At 33.6% G+C, this 20,938-nt stretch overlaps 1 protein-coding gene across 11 annotated transcripts in view; it reads right to left on the bottom strand.

Moving 5' to 3' along the window:
• The window catches only part of STAG1 (STAG1 cohesin complex component), a 393,663-nt gene that overhangs the window by 166,550 nt on the left and 206,175 nt on the right, over positions 1-20,938 (bottom strand). For all 11 annotated transcript variants that reach the window (XM_072792608.1, XM_072792615.1, XM_072792616.1 and 8 more), the window contains 2 exons: positions 15,148-15,224; positions 230-434 (listed from right to left, as the gene is read on the bottom strand). In XM_072792608.1, coding sequence (XP_072648709.1) covers positions 230-434; positions 15,148-15,224 — 282 coding nt within the window. The remainder of the gene's footprint in view (positions 1-229; positions 435-15,147; positions 15,225-20,938) is intronic.

Genomic DNA, 20,938 nt, shown 5'->3' with positions numbered 1-20,938 from the left:
AATTTTCAGTTTTCATTCTCAGGCCATAAAATGCCAGTTATCAAAATAGTCATACATCTTACCTAAACAGATAACATAAGCCATTCAGATGAATTTGGGGGAGGGGAGGGATGGTATTTTTCAAGAGCACAGTAAAATTAAATTAATATTTAATCTAAATACATTTTAAGTGCAATAGAACATATTTAACAAAACTAAATAAAACAGAAATAAAACATTGGTTACTTACCAGCAAGGGTACTTGTATGCCTAAAAGCTCTGACCTGGGAGTCTGACAAACCAGTCAAAAGGGAGATTACTGTGTCCATCATATACTCATCATAAATTATGCTATACTGACACTGTCGAATCAGGACTCCAATAAATTCACAGAAGTTTGAACGAAACTTTTTCCATTGAGGTCCAGGCATGGTAAGGGGATAATCACCACTGTCCTAAAAGGAATAAAAAGAACATATTAAATTTGACATATGATATCAATTTGATTAAAGCCTTTTTCCCTACCTACAAAGTAACTTTTTTTTTTTTCAAAAGTAGATGTGGATATTGAAGGTGACTTACATAAGTACACGGATAGTTTTGTATCTATTGTTTCTTTTGATCTTCCACAATTAAATAATTCATGCAGTGCTCATAATTATTATTTAGAACCAAGTATTTAATTCATTATTTTAAGCCAACATTCAAAAAAGAATAGTTCCGATGTTGTTACACTTGGGTCCTAGTTGAGATACTTTGAAGTATAAACAACAACAACAAAAAATTAAAGAAGTTTAGACTAGAAAAGGTATTTGCTACTGAATTCAGATCAAACTAATCAGCTTCTTTCAATTATTTAAAATAGAATTTTTAAGAACTGAGAATTTCAAAAGTGTATTTCATTATGAAATACAAAAATAGTATTTTGTATCTGAAACTGCAACTCTATTTCTTCCAATTTTATGAAAAATGTTCTATTAATTTTCTTTTATAGAGCAGATTTATTAACTTTTCAAAGAAAATAAATCTAATATGGGTTCTTGGTATTATCAGATTGTATCATTTTGTTTAAGCATGAAACTGGATAGGGTAATGGGGTGATGGGCAGTAAGATGGCTACTTGATGTAATGAGCACTGAGTATTACATGCAACAGATGAAACACTAAATTCTACCCTGAAATCAATAATACGCTACGTTAACTAACTTGAATTTAAATTAAAAACAAAAACATAACATGAAACTGACATTGGATCCAACTGGTTAGAGGTGCCCTACTCTAGACTAAAACATCTTGGTAGAAAAATATAAATTGACAAAGCATTGAGAGATTCTTTGAAAATGGTATCTGAATATTCCCAATTTATCGCTATTTGCTTTCTCTAGACCAAAGTGCTTCAAATAAATTAGGTATGAGTAAAGACTTGGGCTGTGTTTATATCTCAGGAAAGAGAACGAGTATGATACTTAGAATAATAGCAGGAAATCCCAAGAGCAAGGAAAAGAAATCAGAAATAAGTAAGAGTTTACTTAGCACTTGGTCAAATACCTGAAAAGGAAGTCAAAATTTTGGTGCTATATGAGTGTTAGAGAGTTAACTAAGCCTCAAAAAGATCAAAAAGGAACTGAAGGGGCTGGCTGAATCCTAGTCCTTGAAAGTGGGAGTGTCAGGGGTAGACTGGATAGGGTAAAAGAGTGGAAATGTGAGATGCTTCTCAAAGGTATCTCAACAGGCTGCTGTTGCTTCTGTATCATAAAAGCTCATAAGAGTAGAACTTCTCTTGCTTTATATCAACTGTGAGATTCAGTCATTTAATGCTCAACAACAAAGAATATCATTCATCTAAATAATCTAGGAGCGCCTAGGCGGCTTAGTTGGTTATGCATCTGCCTTCACTCAGGTCATGGTCCCATCAAGCCCTGCATTGGGCTCCCTACTCAGTGGGGAGCCTGCTTCTCCCTCTCCCTCTGATATTCCCCCTGCTTGTACACACCCTCTCTGTCAAATAAATAAGTAAAATATCTAAAAAAAATAGATAAATAATCCATCTAAACAAGCCCAACAGCAAGCAAGAGGAAGGGCAGGAAAATAAGCATTTACAAATAAATAATAAAAAACTAAGTATAGGGATCCCTGGGTGGCGCAGCGGTTTGGCGCCTGCCTTTGGCCCAGGGCGCGATCCTGGAGACCCAGGATCGAATCCCACATCAGGCTCCCGGTGCATGGAGCCTGCTTCTCCCTCTGCCTATGTCTCTGCCTCTCTCTCTCTCTCTCTCTCTCTCTCTCTCTCTGTGACTATCATAAATAAATAAAAATTTAAAAATTAAAAAAAAAAATAAATAAATAAAAAAAAACAAAAAAACTAAGTATACTTCAAAGGATTCAAATGTAGCACAAAACAAATCAAAATTTAAAAACAAACAAACAAAAAACCTTGGGACGCCTGGGTGGCTCAGCAGTTGAGTGTCTGCCTTCGGCCCAGGGCGTGATCCTGGAGTCTCGGGATTGAGTCCCACCTCGGGCACCCTGCATGGAGCCTGCATCTCTCTCTCTGCCTACGTCTGCCTCTCTCTCTGTGTCTCTCATGAATAAATAAAATCTTAAAAAAATAAATAAATAAAATTTAAAAATTTAAAAAACCTCTAGGGAACTAAAATATTTTATTTACTGATTTATAATTCACATATAACATTGTATTAGTTTCAGATATACAACATAATGATTCCATATTTGTATATACTGTGAAATGATCACAATAAGTCTAATTAATATCTGTCACCATACAGTTACAGAAAGTCATTGATTTTTTTTTTCTTGTGATTAGAACTTTTAAGAGCAACTCTCTTAGCAACTTTCACATATGCAAAACAGCATTATTTTTTCTTTGCAAAACAGCATTATTAACTATAGTTATCATGCTATACATTATATTTCTAAGACTTACATATTTTATAACTGGAAGTTTGTATCTTTTCACCCCTTTGCCTGCCCCCAAACCTCCTACCGGTGGCAATTACTAATCTGTTCTATGAGTTTGTGTGTGTGTGTGTGGGGGGGTACTTTTTTTTTTGATTCCGTAAATAAGTGAAAGCATATGGTATTTGTCCTTTTTTGTCTTATTTCACTTAACATAATACCATCAAGGTCCATCCATGTTGTCACAATGGCAAGATTTCCTTTATTTTTTAACAGCTGAATAATATTCTTTTGTATATATTATTCATATATATACATACATATATATTCTGTTGTATCTCATATATATATATGCGCCACATTTTCTTTAACCACTCATCCAGTGATGAACACTTAGGTTGTTTCTACATCTTGGGTAATATGCAATGAACATGGAACTGCATATATCTAATATTTTCTTTCATATTTAAACAATTCAGTTAATGAATTGAAGGAAAGAACAGTACTACTAATGATAAGAGATACATTAGTAGCCTGGAAAATAATGTGCAAGAAATATCTGAGAAAAAAACTTGTTAGGGATCCCTGGGTGGCTCAGTGGTTTAGCGCCTGCCTTTGGCCCAGGGCGCGATCCTGGAGTCCCGGGATCGAGTCCCACGTCGGGCTCCCAGCATGGAGTCTGCTTCTCCCTCCTCCTGTGTCTCCACCTCTCTCTCTCTCTCTCTCTCTGATAAATAAATAAATAAATCTTAAAAAAAAAAATAACTTGTAACTTGCTAGGTAGGGCTTCTGGAGAAGCCTTTTAAAATGGCCAGACTAAACAAGTATGATTTCTTTAGTCTTTGTCACTTCCTCTCTCAGTGACCTAGAACTCATGTGTAGTCCTGGATGCTCAACAGCAATTTTACACCACAAAAGGACAAGAATGCAGATAAAAATGATGGATGGAAGAAGTCTAGGTCTTTGCTCTGCTGAGATGCAGTACCAACCATGTTTTGTCTACTCTGAGATTTATTTTGCTAAGACCAATTTACTCCTGTGAATTCAAGCCATTGTTGGTCAGATTTTCTGCTACTCACAGATAATTTCAGTCCTACTGTTATAGTAGCATTACAAGCAGTGAGGAAAAATAAATTATTCAGTAAATGATTTTGATACAACTGGCAGTTCATTAGAAAGAAAATTAGATTGCACCTTACCCCAAAATTAATTCCTAATGAATCAAAACGCTTAAAAACATTCAGAAAAGTAGCAGAAAACATGGGAAATATTCTCAAGGTGAAGAAGTCTTTTACTAAGTACAATACAAAAAAAAGAAGTCATAGAAGACTAACAGATTGACCTACATAAAAAGTAATTTTTGTATTTAAATAAAATTAAAAGCAAAGTCAAAAGCCTAACAATAGGGTTTGGCTTCCACTTAGAATGTAGTAGGCTACCAACAATGAGAAATAGCTGAATCCACACACACACACACACAGAGAACTTTTCTTGAGCCCATCTTGAGCTGAATTAACTATAATTTCTAAAGAGTAAGTCTCTCCAAGAAGAGGTGAAGCAAACAAGCTCTATTGTTTGTGGCAGAGCCTAAGAGGAAAAGGTCTCCACAAAAAATGGGTAAGAAATGAACTTAAAATTTTAATGAACTGTCAAAGATGAAGTGCGGGCTAGTCTGTCAAAGTGTGGACTAGTTTGTCAGCGTGGAAGGACAAGAAGTTTGCACTCATTCAAAAGCTCTTTTACACATATCTCAATTGGGTATTTAAAACAAATTCTGAGAACGGAGAGCATCTCACATGGTGGTGTAATTCTGCAGGGCAGGATCTTCACTTGCTGGGGGAAAGGTAACAACAGTCTAACTCACATCTCCAGACTTTTGTCTCCTGCAAATTAAAAGACTTAATCTGATGGAGATGGGTCAGTAAACTGAGTCACTACCACAGCACAGGCAAAGACCCACTGCAGCTATGAGAAGGTGAAAGAAAAAATCTCCACCTGGAAGCAAGAAAAAGACAAAACATTGTCCTGGACCCTGAATCCTAATACTAATATCAACAGGGATCTGCTAGCATTGGGAGAGACGGAAAACTCTACCTGAAACCAGCCACAGACATAACGGCCAGGAAAGCTGAGAAGGTCCCTCAGTGGCTCCAGGCACAAAAACCATGTTTAAGACTTAGCAGTAGGACAATGAAGAATCGCCCTCATTATATAAGTACCAGGCCATAAGCAACACCACTTGAAAGACGGGCAGGAGCATGGAGTAGGAGTGGTCTCTGCCACACAAGAACAGAGAGAGCTGAGAGTGCAACACGAACACTGAAAAAACCCCTCTGGGTATCCTATGAACAAGACAAAAGTAGCCTACCACTAGAGGAATCTGAACTGTGGTTCACTAAAGACAATGACATCAACAACAGAACACAAAACTAGCTCAATTCCTAATTAAACCGACCTTTTGTCCTTTTACATTTTTGTACCATATGGAAATACTATGATTAAAAGGAAAAATCTCTATGGGGGCACCTGGGTGGCTCAGTCAGTTGAGCAACCAACTCTTGATTTGGTTCAGGTCATGATCTCAAGGTCTTGAGATCTAACCCCAGCCCACCCCAGGCTCCTTGATCAGTGAGGAGTCTGCTTGAGATTCTCTCTCTCCCTCTCTGTCCCTCCCCTCCTGCTCACACTCATGTGCACACATGCATGCACTCTCTCTAAAATAAATAAACCATGGGGCATCTCAGTGGCTCAGTGGTTGAGTGTCTGCCTTTGGCTCAGGGCATGATCCTGGGCCCTGGGATCAAGTCCCACATCAGGCTACCCATAGGGAGCCTGCTTCTCCTGCCTATGTCTCTGCCTCTTTCTGTGTGTCTCTCATGAATAAATAAATAAAATCTAAAATAAATAAAAAATAAAATAAAATAAATAAGCCGTTTTTAAAAAGGGAAGAAATTCTTAAAAAAATCTTGGGGTGCATAGGTGGCTCAGTGGTTGAGTGTCTGCCATCAGCTCAGGTTGTGATCCCGGGGTCCTGAGACCAAGTCCCATATCAGGTTCCCCATGGGAAACCTGCTTCTCCCTCTGACTGTATCTCTGCCTCTCTCTGTGTCTTTCATAAATAAATAAATAAAATCTTTAAAAAGGGGGTTGGGGAGAAAAAAAATCTCCTGTATCTACTTCAAAAGGCAGTTTCCTGCTTTATTCTAATACCAGTTATAAATTTCTATTTGTTAGACACATTCTACATGTCAAGTAAAAGAACGGTGTAGTGGGACACCTGGGTGGTGGAGTTAGTTAAGCAGCTGACTCTTTGTTTCAGTTCAGGTCAGATCTCAGGGTGATAGGGCTCCATGCTAAGCACTTTCTGCTTTAAATTTCTCTCTCCCTCTGCCTCTTCTGCTTGTGTGCTCTCTCAAATAAATAAATACATCTTAAAAAAAAAAAAAAGAAGAAAACTGTCTAGTTAATGAAGGGCAATGTGATATTGAAAACTAACTTTTTTCACAAAACAGTAATTTCTTTTTTTTTTTTTTAGGAGAGCTAAGAAAACAATATGATACCAAAATAAAGATAATAATCAAATAGCCTAAATAATCAATTGTCCATAACTAATACTTAAATTCTTTGAGCACAGTCTTACCATGATGCTTTGCCCAAGAAATTTATTGAATAAACAAATGCAAAGGTAAATCATATCAAATAAATAGGTATAGAAAGGCAGAGAGAAGCTCAGAGTGGGAAGAATATCAAGCAGAAATCTGCAAGGATAATACAGAGCAAACAAAAAAGGTCCAGTAAGAAAGCAATTTCTCCAAATACATTCAGATGAATACAAGGGGAGAAATTCTCATGTACAAGATATAACTAGCATTTATATGGCATGTACTTTTCAAATCCATAATTTTGCATTATTTATATACTGTGGTAACTACTAGTTATGTATAAAGATGAGAAAAATAAGATCTTAAACACACTGTCCTAGATCACAAAGCTACAGGATTCTGGTCCTGGGATTTTAAGTCCATGTATTCTTAACTGTCAGGAAAAAGTTAAATGACACCATGAAGGAAAAAAAAATCTAGGATACTTTAAAAAATAACTAGGTTGTTGTCAACTGAAAGTTAATGTCATGCAAAGAAAAAACTGTGGAGGAAGTATTTCATATTTTGAAAAAGTACTGACAATAAAACAATCAAATGCAATCAATATATAAATCAACATGCTTTAGCCACACTGGCTTCTTTGTTGTCTCTCTAATATCCTAGGTATGTTTCTATCTCAAAGCCATTTATGCAGTTTAAATTTTCTCTTCCCCTAGATATACACATGGTTCTCAATTACTTCCTTCAAGTGTTCACTTAAGGTCACATTCTTAGAGAAGTTTTCCTGACCATCCTATGTAAAATCATCCTTCCATTCCCAATCTCTTTCTCCTTCTCTACTTTATTTTTCTAATATAGCATTCACTGTCATTTATCATATTTATCATACTATAATATTTTGTCTAGGTATTTTATTCACTGGCTTTAACTCCCAAATAAAACATAAATTCCATGAGGGAAGGGATTTTTGGTTATTCATTGCTATGTCCTCAAATGCTTAGAATGTTTAACAGGCACTCAACTATTTCTTCAAACAATGAATGAATCACCATAAAAATGATACTGTCAATATGGGACAAAAATAATGGGAAGGATGATATCTAAATGATCCCTATATTTTTCTCCTTTATCTATCATTAATGTTGACAATCTATGTTTCCTTAGCCACAAATAGAAATGAGGAGAATATGTAAAGTCAAAGCAGCAGTGAGACTGCCAATCAGTCCTTTTAAATATGTTCTGCCCTAAATTGGCATCAAATAACAGTTATGGAGTACCTCCAAATGTCTGGTCCCTACTCATCCATGAGTCCTCACAAACATTTCATTAAGCAGTAAATGATTTATCAGTAAGAAAAGGTTACAAAATTCAAGATAATGATTACCTCTCAGGAGAAGGATTGGAATGGGAGCGTGGAGGAACACATAGGTATTTCAGTAGTATTTCACTGGTATTTGAGTTCTTAAGTTGGGGACGTCAGATTTACATACCTTCTATATAATATGTTACATATATTCTTTGTGTGTATCAAATGGCACATAATTTTTTTAAAAAGAGTATATTAAAGTATTTCAAACTACCAAATTTATATCCTTGAGGATACCAAGTTTCTGAAATCACTAGGAGAAATTCCAAATTCTGGAGTACCATTATCTAAATTATCACAATGTTATAGTTAGTATTTATGATGTAAAATCATATTTATGCATTTATATATCACAGTTTTTCATTTTTATTTTCTCTCAAAAAGTCAGAATGCATAAGAACCGTGTGTCAAACAAACAAAGAAAATGGTATTACTTATCCTTGGAAAGATCCAGTGGAAAACATTTTTATAAAACAAAGCTCTGAGTGGGCTAAATAAAATGTATTATTAACTAATATTGTTTGAACTTCTGTTTTTAAGTTTAAAAAGTCATAAAGATTAATTATTTAGATAGAATATTTTGGCTGACTTCCATAAGGCAAACGAGAAAATATTCTTTACTATCAGACCTCTGCTAATTGAGTCTAAGATAATTCTCAATTCTGACAAACCTCAGCCTTAAAGTATTAGGAAATTGAACTTGCATACATACACCAATTAAAGAAATTATGTAAAAATACATCTGGAAAAAAAACTTCCACAAGTGAATGCTATAAAAATTTGTTGTATTTTTCAAACCCCTCTCTTATCTCTTTATCTCCAGCATTTATCTTGGGCACTGTCTAGTACACCTAGGAGAACAATGGTTTGGGGATGGTTTATTTTTAAGTATTAAATACAATATTTTAGTCTAATTTCTCTAGCTTCGTACCTCAGTTTTCTGCTATATATCCTAAACTCTATCTTCTCTATAAACTCCTTCCTGGTTTTTCTGGTGAACTTCTATTCATCTTTAAAAACTTAGTTTTAGGACTAAGTAACTTGTAAAGCTCTCACATCTCAGATAATTACCTCATCCTCTGGGATCTCACGGGGTCTTTTATTTCTCAACTACTGAACTTCTCAAAGCATTACTGCTATTAGTTCATAAAGCTCTTTCCCCATTTAGGATACGAAATCATTTTCTAGAGCTATATAACCTTGTTAATCTCTAAATATATAGTTCTTAAGAAAATGTCAAACAGTAAGTGTTCAATAAATATTTACTGAATAAATACAAAAATAAATCCTGTATAAATAAGTTTGAAAGACTAAATAGTTCATTTGACAGTGGTTAAAATAAAAAGTTATACCTAAAATCAATAATAGAAAACAAATACCTAGCTTTAGCTAGATAATTTAAAAGATCTTAATGATTAGCAAATATAAATAGGATTCATTTATATCATCATAAAATCATGCTTTATAGATATATTTTAAAACTGAAAAATAAAAATCTTGAAATGACCAGGGTATAGCTATAACCTAAATATACAGTTCATCCTATCTAATCAAAATCAGATGGGGATTTAAACCAGTATCCACTGATAAAAATGTTACTTTTGGCTTATGAGTATCTCATTTACACATTTCTCATAAGGAGAGATGTCTCAAATAATATAACTGAATGGGTTAAATCCAAAAAGATTCAACATGTCAATAGAATATAACTGGTCCTTTAAAAAAGATACTAATTTAATTCCATAACTTATTTGGTTGGCCATAAGACATCTGGTAACAAAAATAGCCAGAAGTGTATTATATGATTGAAGGTGTCTAAGTGGAGTCTAAGTGTAAACAGTACAATTATTACTTGAGTGATTTTCTCCGAGTTACTTCAGATTACAGACTTATATTGTATACTAGGCACAACAGGGTTGTAGTTATGAATATGAACTCAGGAACCAGATGTTCTGGGTGTCATTCCTGACTTTATCATTTACTAATTGTGTGATCTCAGGCAACTTCCTTAATCCCTTTTGCCTCCATTTTCTCATCTGTAAAATGGAGATAATAGTAATATATAAGACCTACTTCATAAAATTAGATATGTGTAAAGAACATACAGTGTCAAGCACACAGTACACATAAGTATTTGCTATTATTACCATTCAACAGGTTTCCTCTGGTCTCCAATATTTTGCACTACAAAGTTCACAGGTGTATTATTTCCTATTTTGTACCTTTTCACATTACAAATGATTACAATTTCTTGAGTCTTCATGAGTTTTTCTATGTGATTATTTTTTTTTTCTTTTCGGCACTTCTTACTCCCAACTTTGCTTCCTTTCTTTAATATTCTTGTTTACCTCCTTCAATTATGAAGTGGTTTCCAAAGTGATATGTACAACACCAACTGAGTGGTGTACTGCAAGAAAATATTAAAACTTCTCTTTATTTTTAATTAAATTAAGAAATAAATTATTACTAATATTTAGTATATAAAATAAGCTTTGTAGGCCTTCACTAGGTTAATATTTCAGATTGTATTGTATCTGAGGTATTTTAAGAGAGTAAGAAGAGCTCAATGCTCAAGGGTATTGGTAAGTGTATGCATTTAATCTATAAATAAGTATATGCTGCAAATTACACTATAAGTGTAATTTAATAAATATTATAAATATAAATAAATGTAATATGATAATATAATGATTTATATTTTTATTTATTATTTGATCTGATTACCAAAGGTAGAAGGAAAAAAAAACCTTTGTCTATTTTTATTTATCACATATTTAAAAAATAAGACAATTCAAACTAAGAAAGTCTGAAATGATCACCAGGCAGCTACTCCTTAAGCACTCTACCAACATAAGCCTTCTGAGAAGGAGCATAGGGAAGATGAAGAGGAGAAGAGAATTGTTTAGCTTTATCATAGGTATTCACTATTATTAAGACAATAGGCTGAAAAATATTTTATTATGGAATATAACATTTTTAAAAATTTAGACTTTAATTTGAGACTAGAAGTAATTTGAGTTTTCTTCCACCATATCCTTGGCATTTCATTTATATTTTTTCCGTTTGTATAATACTTAATCATTTTTACATTTCTTAAAATTTTTAATCTTTTAACTAATAAATGCTCAAATGGATAAACAAATGAGAAGTTCTATACTTAAGTCTACGTAAACAAATTCATAGAAATGCATATGATTAGAAACAAGAAGAGAAAAAAGCCATTGGGTAAGTTGTAATCATTATAGAAGAGCACAGTGTAAAAAATTCTGTAATTGTGAGCAATACAAAATAACATAGACAAGAATTAAAGGCACTAAGTGAATACATTAATTGTATTGTGTTGCAAAATATCGCTATCTAGATGTCCCATTTCAATGCATGAAAACTATGCAAAGTGACCTTTGGAAAACATACTTAAGAGTTTACATTTGGAGATGTGACTCTAATAACCTGGGGAAGAAATGCTACTACATTTTGCTTTATGTGTCAGGGGCTGTCTCTAACAGGAACTAAATTTATCTACTGACTGAAGAGCCACAGACTGCTCTGAGAATTAATATATTTCTAAATTACGTTGATATTACAATTATGTAGCACTTTTGGCTGTGTGCAGGCCTATAAGGTTTTTTTTGAAAAAGAAACAAACATTAGACTCAGTTTGTAATAAGGAATAGTAGCTACTATACTTTCTCAGGCAATAATATACTCTTGGACCACCTTGTCCTAACATAAACACCTTCAATCTAAGCTACTTCTAACACATCTCACCTTTATTTTGCTATAATACAATGCATCAATTCATCTAACAAAATTTTAATAGTTACTCCTTGTAAACCAGACATTGCTCTAAGCTCTTGGGATCCAATGGATCCTGTCATCAAATCTTTCCGAATTTTACCACAAAATACAATTTACCAAAACTAACCTCCTTCCACTCACAGGGGCTAAAAGACCTATACAGTATTTTGAAGAAACAAAAACAGTAAAAATACTGTACAGGTTTTTGCTAAAGAGCTTACTTAACGATAAAATAGCCTTAGTAATTAATATAATTCTGCTTTAAATGAATATATTCTAATAAAATTGTGTTAGCTGTACTGTCAAATAGGAAAAACAGAATGTTTTCTTTTAGAATCATCTATCTATCTATCTATCTATCTATCTATCTATCTATCTATTTATCTGAAGTACAGCTGACACAATGTTACATTAGTTTCAGGTGTACAATACAGTGATTGGACAAGGTCAGACATAATGCTATGCTTACCACAAGTGTAGCGACCAAATGCCGCCATACAACACTATTACAATACCAATGACTATATTCCCCATGCTGTCTGTGTATCTTTTATCCTTATGACTTATTCATTAAATGGTGGTTTTTAAAACATTCTTTTTTGATGTAGTTAGTATTCTCAAATATTGGTAGATAATATTTAAGAATATGAAATAAACACCTGGGATCCCTGGGTGGCACAGCGGTTTGGCGCCTGCCTTTGGCCCAGGGCGTGATCCTGGAGACCCGGGATCGAATCCCACATCAGGCTCCCATTGCATGGAGCCTGCTTCTCCCTCTGCCTATGTCTCTGCCTCTCTCTCTCTCTCTGTGACTATCATAAATAAAAAAATAAAAAATAAAAAAAAAACTTGAAAAAAAAAAGAAATAAACACCTTTTTAAATAATTTCATTTCCTATATTTAACTCATTATCAGTTTTGGTACAGTTTACTATTCTTCTAATACACTTGAATATTTGAAAATATTCACAAGAATATTTTCTTAGATATATCATGATCTTCCTTTTACTGAATTCCTCATCTACCCCTACTTATCTCAGAATCTTACTACAAAGCAATGATATCCTGTTTTGAAATTTCACTGTGTATTCACATTGTATTTCCCCTCATTCTATTCTCTCATATAAAGTGTTTTTAAAGCTTAAACCTTGGTTTTCTCTCAAAGTTTCTCCTAAAGTTTGTACATTGGAGTCACCTGGTGAACTTTAAAAATCCCAAGACCAGATTACGTGCCATACAAATTAAATCAGAAAGTCTGGGAATAAGGGAGAGAGCCAAGCATCAGTTTTTAAATATCCCCAAATGATATTAATATGCAACAAAGTCTGGGAAATACCATCTTAAACTCTTAATAGTGTCCTTAAGGTCCAAGATACATACTACTTTTTAATCTGTGACCTCCATCACCTGTGTTGCAAGCCTGACATGGTTTTTAGTACAGTATTTGGTCAGAAAACCTACCACTTGAAGGAGCCTCGGTGTCCATCGGAAGATGAATGGATAAAGAAGATGTGGTTTATTTATACAATGGAATATTACTCAGCCATTAGAAATGACAAATACCTACCATTTGCTTCAACGTGGATGGAACTGGAGGGTATTATGCTGAGTGAAATAAGTCAATCGGAGAAGGACAAACATTATATAGTCTCATTCATTTGGGGAATATAAATAAGAGTGAAAGGGAATAGAAGGGAAGGGAGAAGAAATGGGTAGGAAATATCAGAAAGGGAGACAGAACATGAAGACTCCTAACTCTGGGAAACGAACTAGGGGTGGTAGAAGGGGAGGAGGGCGGGGGGTGGGGGTGAATGGGTGACGGGCACTGAAGGGGGCACTTGACGGGATGAGCACTGGGTGTTATTCTGTATGTTGGCAAATTGAACACCAATAAAAAATAAATTTATTATTAAAAAAAAAAAGAAAACCTACCACTTGCACCTTTATTTGGCTTTGTTATTTTCTATTTGTCATATATAAACTCATGAAGTTACCAAAAAAAAAAAAAAAAAAGCCTTTTAAAAGAAATGAAAAGTAATTTCATAGAAATGTTTCAGAATCCATAAATTTTTGAATTTTGGAACCTAATATAGTACATATGCTTTATATTCCATCATAACCCAAAAGAATCTGGGGCAGCCCCCTGTCATCAAGAACATTCATATTTCACCAGCAATACATATAAATATTCACACTGAGATAAATAAAACATTTAATAGCCTCAGGTTAGTCAGGGCCAATTTTGCAACCATTAAATTGAAGGAAAAAATCATCCTTTGGAATTTCAGAATGTTTTGGCCACCAGAAATGAAAACAAGTAATTATGGACATTATATATAGATGGGTCATAATGTAAGGTCTCCCTTATCTCCCATGGAATGTGACTAAATAGTCTGAAAGCCACCGACAGAATGTTTCTGTAAAGATGCTCATGAAAATGCTTTTGTGTGTATCACAAGAATAAAGGTGAACACTTCATGAGAATGAAGTGTATTTTACCATGTATTTGTAGTACTTTTTAAAGTCAAATATAAATATTCCTACTACTACAAAAAAAAAAAAAAAAAGGCTATGCCCATCCCACTGAAAGAGTAAACTTGGGAAAAAAAACATCTTTGTCGTTAGTGTTGAAAGCCAAGAAAAAAGAACATCTACAAAAAATAGAAATCTTATTTAAATCAAAAGGCAGAATATTAAACTAAAATTAATGGTCACCTAAAGAATGACATAAAATGAGTTCATCATAAACAGAATACAAAAATAAAATTGTCAAACTGTTTCAAAATTTACAATCAGTGTAAAGCTGATTAATTCATGAAGACTAGCAAAGAAAACATGTATTCTAAGTAGAAATCAGAATATTCTCAAGTAGACTGTCCAAATAGAAACGTATTTATACACGAAATGGGGATGAGGAGGTGGGGAGCGGGCAATAGAGAGAGATCTACGTAAAATAATTTTAGGAAACATGGATTAAATGCAGTTAGGCAGGTTATTTTTCCATCAGGATTTCTAAGAACTTTAAATAAGGTAACGTGTTTTGGCCATCTCTAAAACAGAAATAGGTATAATATTCAGCCTACTCACACTTCTTTGACCCCCAAATCCTTTTTACTTTAAAACATTTAACATGACTAACTCTATAGAACATAAAACTACTGGAGATGCATTTTTAATTTGGGGCATTTTAGGTGGTCTTCAAGAATGAATGTCAAGAATCAAATTCTACTTCATACCACTAATTTTATTATCTATATCAGTTACCAGTCTTTATTAAGTGATACCTCCATGCAATGTAATGAAAGTGCCAAAGATCATTAACTTTGGAATTAGTAACATGGATTATCATATAAATGAGGAAATAGTGTATCTTCTTTTAAACTAAATACCAAACTAAAATAAAACTTAAAATAATCAACATATACATCATTTTAAAATAATATAAATATTGTGTATTGTATAAACGTATAAATATTGAAGTCTATACCTCATCAAATTCTTCAGTCATTTTTCTGATGATTTCTGCATTCTGCATATTTCGAAACATCTCTATTCTCACAGTACCTGTGGAACAACAGATTTTACAGTTAATCTTTTTCTATCCCATGCTAAACATTAAATTTAAACTGACCAGTGTTTGAAAATTTTATATCAAAGTTTTTGGGTTTTTTTTCTTCCCCCCGATTCCTAAGGGAATCCCTTGTTCAAGAACTTCAAAGTTCTTCAGACATATTTTTTAAAACCTAAATATTCAAATAAATAAATAAACAAACAAACAAATAAAATTGAATAAAACCTAAATATTCTGTGAATTAGCTAAGCAGGGGGAAAAAACTGAGAGGAGTGTTTGGGAAGGAAAAGATGATGAAGACATAAAATAATAAATTTATATTGTAAGGAGGGCCCTAAGGATTGACTGGTGCTATCCAGACACATAGATGATTACCTTAGTATGAATAACACCCAAGTATAGACAATATTATCTCTCTTCATGTCTCTTTCTGATATTCTTTATCATCAGAATATCCTATAAGTTAAAACTAAATGTTCCTTAATCTAATGATACCTGTCAGTTAAATCTGTTCTATCTGAACATGAAAAATAGCTTGATAACTTCAACATAAGTATCAAAAAAAAGTTAACCCCTTTCTCATCTCATTCTTTACTATTACTTTTATATTAGCTACATAATTTTTATCTCAAAAATTATATAAATACCATCACTCTTAAGTGGTTTATATCAAAAACTTGTATTAAAAATTAACATAATTTAAATAAATTAAAATAAAGTTCAAAATCAATCTGGAGTTACAGAGAATACTGGTCTAATAATGTAATTACATGAGATTCAGTTTTAACTGTATACATGTAAAATATTCAAGTTGAAAATCATGAGAATAAGACTCAATGAATCAGTAAGAAAATACATTATAATCTCTGACAGGTTCCTTGCCAGTGATTACCAGCTCCAATTCAAACCGTATTTAGGAATACAAGAGGGAAAAGTTTCTAATGTGTACTATACTCTTACAGGAAAAAGCATGGAGCAGTAGACAGCCCCCAGAAGTAATCAAAGTGTACTCTTAATTCAGAGTCCCAATAAAAAAACTGCAATGACACATTAGGCATATTAAACTTAATTTGACTTAATTTTTATTAACCTGCAAAATGAGAAAAATGATCTCTCCCATATTTTTAATCACAACCATTTCTAAGCATGTTTTAATTACTTGATGTATAGCTCTCTTGTTCATTTTCAGGATGCAGAATTCATTAATTATCACCAACAGGTATCCCCTACATCCAGGTGTAGAGGATAGATTGAAAGGTGAGTAACACAAGGGAAAATATTTTTAGAGTTCCTTTTCAATCTGCAATTTCCTAAACAAAATGGGAAACTTTTATATTGTGACTTCATTTTTTATGGGAAAACTAAACAATATTTATAGCATTGAAGACAGGTTATTTATACTATAATCTGCCTTAATTTTCAGAGTTTTTTTAAAAAAATGCTTTGGATTCTAGTTATAAATTATCTCAAGTAAATATAACTTTCTGCCAAACATTCTTTAAAAATCACTCAAATTAGGAGCACATGGGTGGCTCAGACAGTTGAATATCAAACTCTTGATTTAGGCTTGGGTCATGATCTCAGGGTTGTGGGACCAAACCCTGCATCAGGCTTCATGTCAGGTATGGAGCCTACTTTGGATTCTCTCTCTCTCTCTCTCTGCTCCCCTGTCCTCCCCAAAATAAATGAATAAATAAAAATCACTCAAATCACACACAATTGTTTTAACTATATTTAACCTTGTTTGTGTCATTAACTATTTTTATCAACCTGAAATAGAGTCCTTTATATAAAAAGCATGGAATTTCAGGAGTTTTTTCATGGTACTCTCCATAAGCAAAATTATTTTCATTAAGTACTAATCAAACAAAAGTAAGATTAGATTTTTAAGTTATTAAACGTGAGAAGAATTAGTTGTTCTTAGATGGAAATATTTTATATTTTGCTTGGGGTATCATTAAATGGTTATATGCATTTCTCAGAAGTCATTTATCTGTACATTTAAAACATGTATATTTTAATGCATATAAACTATTATCTTGGTAAAATTGATTTAAAAAAAAATCCGGACGCCTGGGTGGCTCAGCCGGTTGAGTGTCTGCCTTTGGCTTAGGGCATGATCCTGGAATCTGGGATCAAGTCCTGCATTGGACTCCTTGCAGGGAGCTTGCTTCTCCCTCAGCCTATATCTCTGCCTCTCTCTCCCTGTGTCTGTCATGAATAAACAAATAAAATCTTAAAAAAAAAAGTCCAGAGAAAGAACAAGACTAAACCCATTGGTTCAGTAAAAAGTTACATGTCAGTAGTGCCTGGCTGGCTCAGTAAATAGAGCATGAGACTCTTGAACTCAAGGTCGTAGGTTTGAGTCCCACACTGGGTGTAGAGATTACTTATAAAGTTACATGTCATTGGTAAATATTAGTATAAATAATGTTCAATTCTACTTCCATGACTGATATGGTGGTTTTCATATACAGTGAAATCTTAACTATAACTTCAATGGACTAGCAAGTTAGTTCAAAAAGGGAAGACTATTTTGCTGCATTAATTTAGTATTATAGTGAAAGGCAACAAAATAGTAACTAGTATTAAAAGCAAAATAAAAACCAGTCCCATGCTTAGCATCTTTAAAATGACTATCATATATAAAATAAAATGAGATGTTTAACGCTGTATTTTTGAAAATGAACAGAAACTTGTCATTGAGGTTTTTTTTTTTTTAAAGAGTTAAATCCTTCTGGTGCCACAATGACTATTCAAAACATTAGCCTATTTACTTTTTGCTTGCTAACTGTTCATTCTTCTTCAGTCTAGTCCCACAACTCTTCTGTAACTGCTTCTTCACACCTATTATCTGCTAATTGTTATATCAAAGTCTTTCTTAGTAATACCCTATTTAAAATATTTGCTTATTATATTGGTTTCTGTAACACTATATCCTTTTACTATATTCTCTGATGACTAACTTTGATTTTTTGCTTACTATTAGTCATTTACCTGAATAAGTATTTATTCTACAGGTAATTTCCAAAGTTCTGTCTCACATATTTTTCTAAAACAAAACAAAACAAAACAAAACAAGAAAAACAACAACATATTTTTCTGTGTCCCTTTCTACATTTTCTAACCTGGATATGGTCTGCATTTAACTCACCCACTAGAAAAAAGTATGGCAGGGACTACTACTTATTAATCTTTGTATTTCCCCCAGTTCCTCAAAAAATGCCTGACACCCTAAATCTTCTGTCTCCTATATTAAGCTTTGACAATGAATAATAAAAGTAAATTAAAGATATGAAATAACCCAGATTCACAGAAACATAATTATCTGAAAATAAGGAATGAAAAGATTATGTTCCACTCTCTGAAATACTATCTGTGAGAATCTTCAGATAACCTACCAATATACATATTCTGTATAAAAAAATAAAAGGTTGTTTAAACAGGCCCTCCTGACAGGATTATACTTCTAATGAATATAATGAACTTTCAAAATGGTCATATTTAACCATGAATAATTCCAGAAACAGAATAACATCAGAAAGCTACCATCAAGCTCTTGATCATTTAAATTATGTCAAACTGCTGGAGAGAACTTGAAACAATTCCTATAATACGCACTTTAGCAAATGTTTACTGAAATTACAAATTTACACACTCCTTGGACTTTATATTCTACTTGTTGCAAAGAATGCATAAACTCACACACATATGAGATAATGAAAGTACAACGTTATTCCCTGAAGCACTGTTTGTGATAGCAGAAGGAAAAATCCATATACCCACAAGATTCTGATTAACAACTCAAAGTGTTGATGATAATGACAGTGGTGGTGGTGTTGGTGGCGGCGGCTAACACTTGAGTGGCTCATTACTTGGCAGGCAGGCACTGTTCTAAAAAATAAGCCCCTTAAGTTTACACATTTAATCTTCACAACAATACCTATGAAGAATGTACTATTTTTCTTTCATTTTACAGAATAGAAAACTGAGGCACCTAAAGATCTAGCAATTTGCAAAAGGGGTTTCCCAGTAGCAGATTCATGGTCTATATGCATGCAGTCTGGCTATAGGGTCCATGACTAACCACTACTGACTAAAATCAGTGGGATCTATGGTGCTGTTGATAATAAACATATCTGTATTTGATATGGAAAGATCTGTAGGATATATTCATACATAAAAAAAGGGATATATATGCATTTGATTGTATGTGCTTTAAATATTTCTGGAAAGACACAAATATCGGTTGCCTCAGAGAAAGAGAAATATGTGGTTGAGGTTTAGGGATATAATGGAGATACTGAATTGTATAGGCTTTGCATTTCCTGAAATTTGAACTCTGTGTATGTATTACTCAAAATAAGTAATGAATATATTTCAAACAAAAAATGTTAAAAACTAAACTAAAAGACAGATTGCTATTAAACTTTGCCTATTAAGCATTTGTGTAGTCATTACCAATACGGACTCACTGGAGGGTAGTCGAAGAATTCTTGACATAAGTTTGCCAGAAACACAAAATTTTATGTTATTCTTACCAGCTATTATAGAATACAAAAAAAATGGAGTGGAAAATAGGGCTGGAGAACATATCTTTGGTATAATTAGTGATATGGACAACAATGAAAACTGTAATTGTGGTTACAGTAACCACAACAGTTAGCAAAACCCTCAAGAAGTCATCCTAGGTGGTTTAAAATCTTTGGCATCAGATATAGTAGGGTTTAAATCTCAGTTCCAACAGTTACTAAGCTACAGGACAATGAAAAAAATCAATTGTCCTCTATGAAACTCAGATTTCTAATCGTTAATTGGTGAGAATACTACTTTAGACTAGGAATTTTTGTTCCATGCTGTAATTACTAGTGCCTGGAATAGCGCTTGGTACATAGGAGGCACTAAAAAAAATGTGTATTAGACAAATTACGAAGAACAGATGAGAACTAAATAAAATAACAAATGTGGGATCCCTGGGTGGCGCAGCGGTTTGGCGCCTGCCTTTGGCCCAGGGCGCGATCCTGGAGACCCGGGATCGAATCCCACATCAGGCTCCCAGTGCATGGAGCCTGCTTCTCCCTCTGCCTGTGTCTCTGCCTCTCTCTCTCTCTCTGTGACTATCATAAATAAATAAATTTTAAAAAAAAAAATTAAAAAAAAATAAAAAATAAATAAAATAACAAATGTAAAGAATTTAGTATTGTACTGGTAGCATGTACGATGCTCACTTACTATGAGCATTCATTTTTTTGATAGATTATCCTGCCCATTTTGGAGGGAAGCTAAAAGTTCTAGTTTCTTAGTTGAGCTCTACTGAAAGCCATATTCCTAACTATCCATGTTGCCAGGTTAATGCCATTTGAAGAATGAGACAAGTAACCTAGTTTATTCCAAAACCAGGCAGAGTCATTCCAGCAGTTTTCCCATCACCCAGAACAAAGCCTCCACTCCCAGAGTGGAATCAATCACATACATTAACACTAAACATCTATCCAAAATGACTAGAACCCATCACGGAGATGAGTTAAGGTGATAAAGAAGTCATTGTCAAAGAACCAAGAACCCCAAAACTATTTTTCTCCATTTACAAGAACCACATGGTTTAGAGAACTGTCTCACCTCATCTTTCTCATTTTCAATTCTACCCTTCCTCTATTCTATGATGACAGACAGCCTAAGCAAGAACTCTAGCCTTCTCGGTATCCTT

This window comes from Canis lupus, chromosome 22 (genome assembly GCF_048164855.1).
Source record: "Canis lupus baileyi chromosome 22, mCanLup2.hap1, whole genome shotgun sequence".
In the NCBI taxonomy this organism is placed as follows: Eukaryota; Metazoa; Chordata; class Mammalia; order Carnivora; family Canidae; genus Canis; species Canis lupus.
Note: the sequence above shows the minus strand (reverse complement) of the source record. Positions and strands in the feature narration are given on the sequence as shown.